Genomic DNA, 4,286 nt, shown 5'->3' with positions numbered 1-4,286 from the left:
AAATTTTTCCAATTTCAGTTAAAAATGGTGTACTCGGTTTTAAAATGAGAAAATTTTTGAGAATTCGTTTTAAACGAGATACGTTTTACTCTACAGACAGGATTAAAATTTTATTGCCTAGCAAAAACTTTCATTAACAGGTATGGGATTAATATGATAATATTTAATTACACAATAGCAATTTAAATCATGAACATTCATAAGAAATTATTGTATACCCAAATTTAAATTAAAGCAATTACATTTGGAACACTTTATTGCCGTACAAAAGAAATTGGAACAAAAAGTCTTATATGTTAAAAAGTCTTTAATTAAAAATTAGGCCATATATCATTAAGCTGCTTAAAAAGCACATCAACTATGAAAGATCATGTGTAACTTCAGGATTAGTAACATCCATATCGAAACATCGACATGTACAAGAGGAAACAGGACACTCAGAATTTTGTCTAATAATAAAAATCAAAATTTAGATTAAGTTTTTTTTAGTAAAATATAAAAATACTTACTTAAACCATTGCATTAAATGCTCAGTGTGACCACCATGACGACATGTTTGACACCAAGAAAACCATTTTGAAAATGGTTTTGATTGCCAACCTATACTCTCGAGACCACCTTCTCCTAAAAGACCTGCATTTAGAGTAGTACCCATATGTAGTAAACATAAAGAACAACGAGGCAGTGGTTTTCTACAACTGGGGCATGACGAAAGCTGTTAATAAAGCAATGTTGTAAATAAAATATTTAGATTATAAAAATATAACAAATATACTTTGTTAACATTTGATGATACATTACGAATGCGTGCATCATCTTGTAAAGCATTCGATACCGATTTGCCGCAAAAGTTACATGACAAATATACAGTGCGAGCTGTACGACTAGTTGAACGTAAGTTTACTATTTTTATCTCCAATTCGGCACGCTTTTCCCAAAAACCCCAAGAATTAAGACATTCCATATAGCTGCAAGATATAAAATGTAATAAATTAATATTTTAACCATTATTAAGAACGCTGAAATCTCCTTCACCTCGATATCCAGTATTGTATGAATGTATCGTCAAAAAGTTCACGATGGAAATAGTTGATGGCAATTAAAGCAACAGTCTGAATATCTCCTGTAGAATCCATATGAGACTGTAGTATGTTAATGCCATCTTGTGATTCCCCAGTCAGCAATAAACCATTTAAGTCTCCTTTCTCGATTGATTTTTGGATTTGCAACTTAATGTAGTCGGAAAGTTTCGATTCAGAGAGATATTTGCAAGCAAATGCCATGCGATCAGCCAAAGAAACACCCTCTTCTATCTGTTTATTTAAAGGTAATAATAAATATATAATCAAGTAATCGGCAGAATTTTCTATTTACCAAGACGGAATCGAAATTTTCATTGTCTGCTATGAGAAATGAAAAGATGGCTCTTAAATGAGGATCTTGTATTTGAGTGTTGGCAGTTGAGCGCTGATTGCGCCAAGCAGTACTAGAACGATCCGCATTGAAACTGGACAATGCAATGGCAGCTATACGATACATACTGGGATCACGTGATTGATCAACAGCTTTCGATAAAATATCACAAGCCGCTAGAATTTTCAAATGGAAGACATAAATCATGGCAGCACGGCTATATTCCTGCAAAGTATTCTTTGAAATTATGAAAATCAAAAACATACAGGCTTTTGCTCTTGTTTACCTTATTTTCACACAAATTGCTTACAAAACGATCTAAATCCTGTTCAAAAGGCCAACCACAAAGTTTCAATGCCGTATCACGTTGGTCACTTCTATAGTAATAAATACATATAAATATGGTATTAATTAGTGATGCATCCTGGTATTAATTTAATGTTTTTTATAATTGAAAAATCTCACTCACCTGTAGCATACCAAGTTGTTGGAATTATTTATAAATTCCGGCCATTGCAGAACATGGGTTTCAATGCGTGAAATGTTCATAAAAGCTTGCGAAGTGTGACCCATACCAAAGCCCAAAATCGTTTTTAAACCAATTAATTTTTCCTCGGTACGATACAAGTTTGCTAGACTTAACCAAACATTTTTCAAGTATGGGGACAAATGGAATTCTCCACTCAAGCGTTTGCCATCCATCTTTAGGCCGTAATCACTTAATGCTCGTTCTCTAGTTTCATCTACTAAATCCTCCTCAAGCAAATTGTGGTCGTATACATGAAAGTTCAGCGAAGAACCGATACTGGCAAATTCTGGTGTACTAGACGACTGACTAGCTGTTTGACTATTACTGTGAGCTGGTGAACTGGGTGCCGACAATGGACGTTGCAATAAAAGCGGCAGTTTCTTGTGGTTACTGTAGGCTGTTAGTATAGACAAGGGTAAACGAAAGTCCGTAATACTACCAGTTTCTGATAGCAGTAGCGCCCTTTCAAAGTCGCTGTTGTGCCAAGAGAGTGCGTTAAGCGAGTAACCTTTATGTGAAGAATGATATTTGTTATGAAATGGTAGCAACTGTTTCTTGACACTATACACTTCCCGACTGTTTTCCACATCTACGCATCGTATATCGTAGAGAGTTATATAGGGAGATTCACGTTGTAACGATGACAACAGAGATGATCGTGTCGGACACCAACTTAATTGTAGATGATTTTTAGCAGATTGTATTTGTTTCAATGGCCGATCGAGAGAACGCAGATCCCACAGCATTATAACGGAATCAAAGAAACTAGAAAGATAATTTCCATTTGGTGCCACACCCAAACCATATACGGTTTTCGTTTGTATGGTCTGCAAAGTGGATGTGTTTTCTAAAAGAAGTAAATGTAATAGAAAATAGGCAACAAGTAAAGCGAAAACAAATTATTAAACTCACGTCTCAAATCGTATAGTTTGATTTGTTTTTGATTCATGCCTGCAATAAGAACGCGATGATTTTTGTTCCAACACAGAGAATGGGCCGATTCGGAGAGTCCAAAGAAATTTGAACCTTAAAAAATTAAAAAATAGAGTTAAGGAAATGGTATAGAAGTGATAAATTTATAGAAGTGATAATTTTTCTGTAAATATCACTTAAATAAAAAATAATGAAACATTTTACTTACTACTCTCCTTCGGTAAACCCCTTTCAATGTCCCAAATAGTAATACAAGAATCAGACTTGTACCGATCATGACCAATGGCTAAAATATTTGGGTCTGTCTCATTCCAAGCCAAACATAAACACATACGTTGCTGGCGAGGAGCTAAAAATCGTTAGAAAAAAATTAACAATTAAAATTCCATGTACTCAAAAAAATACATATATACGATTCAAATATACTACTCACTATACTCCCAACTGTTATCGACCATTTCGTGAAAATTAGAAATGCCAATTTTTCCATCTCCCAAGCCAACGGCAATAATTGGACGATGCTTGTGGTATGATGGTTGAACACATCTGGCGTACTGATAACGATTCTCAATGGCAACAAAATTTGCCGGTATATTTGGCAAACGAGCTGTAAATAGTAGACGCACAATGAAATTATTTCACTGGCGATGTCTGGATGAACCAAACTTACGCTTAACATCTGCTTCGCCTTTATTGCGCACTTCATACAAATTGATGTCTTGGCCCCATGTTACGAACTTATCTGGAATGTTGGGAAACCAACTCAGACCATGTACATTGCCACTCATTGCAGAGACTTTCTGAATAATCTGCAATTCATTAATATCAAATAATAATTCCTCGCAATCGAAATTATTTGTATAAACAAAAATCTGAACCACCGACTGAATCCACTTTTTCTTCTTATCAGTGCAACGAAATAAAAGACAAAGGGAAAAAACAAAAATAGAACAGCTGTTCACTCAGCTCTTGCAAGAAACATAAATTAAGAAAATGCCACATTAAAAAGTGCCATCTATTTTTCAAAATCGCCAATATTGGCGATGAGTTGTTTTAGTAATAACCAACAGATGGCGCAAATTGTAAGATATTTTCATGTTGAAAATGATTTTTATCCGAACAGCAGTTTGCTGTGCACAGAAATTTCCCCGAGCAATGCACAGCAAAACCATTTTTTTTATATGTGCTGCGTCAAGTTAAAGTGGGCCTAGGGATACGCAGCAGCCTAGGTCCCATAAGAAATACACGTGTTTGTGTGAGGGCGCAGCAAAATCTGCTAATTCGCAGCAACTCTCTCTCCTAGCAAATGTCATGTGAGAAATGTTGCATATGTTTAGGATGTTTTGTTAACTAAACACAGCCACATGTGGTTGCCAGATGGAAGTGAAGGTATTGCATGCAGTGTTGCCAA

The 4,286-nt window shown here is 35.3% G+C and overlaps 1 protein-coding gene across 1 annotated transcript; it reads right to left on the bottom strand.

The window, feature by feature from the left end:
* Nucleotides 1-238: 238 nt before the first annotated feature.
* Nucleotides 239-3,798, bottom strand: LOC111676185 (GATOR complex protein MIOS). The gene is made up of 11 exons (XM_023437106.2): nt 3,546-3,798; nt 3,309-3,482; nt 3,084-3,224; nt 2,855-2,968; nt 1,883-2,789; nt 1,700-1,790; nt 1,375-1,638; nt 1,036-1,313; nt 776-968; nt 510-715; nt 239-449 (listed from the first exon to the last, which is right to left on the bottom strand). The coding sequence occupies exons 1-11, from the start codon at nt 3,661-3,663 to the stop codon at nt 359-361; spliced, it is 2,577 nt and encodes an 858-aa protein (XP_023292874.2). The 5' UTR covers nt 3,664-3,798; the 3' UTR covers nt 239-358.
* Nucleotides 3,799-4,286: the final 488 nt, after the last annotated feature.

This window comes from Lucilia cuprina, chromosome 2 (assembly GCF_022045245.1).
Source record: "Lucilia cuprina isolate Lc7/37 chromosome 2, ASM2204524v1, whole genome shotgun sequence".
NCBI lineage: Eukaryota > Metazoa > Arthropoda > Insecta > Diptera > Calliphoridae > Lucilia > Lucilia cuprina.
The sequence above is the reverse complement of the archived record's forward strand: the minus strand, read 5'-3'. Positions and strand labels throughout refer to the sequence as shown.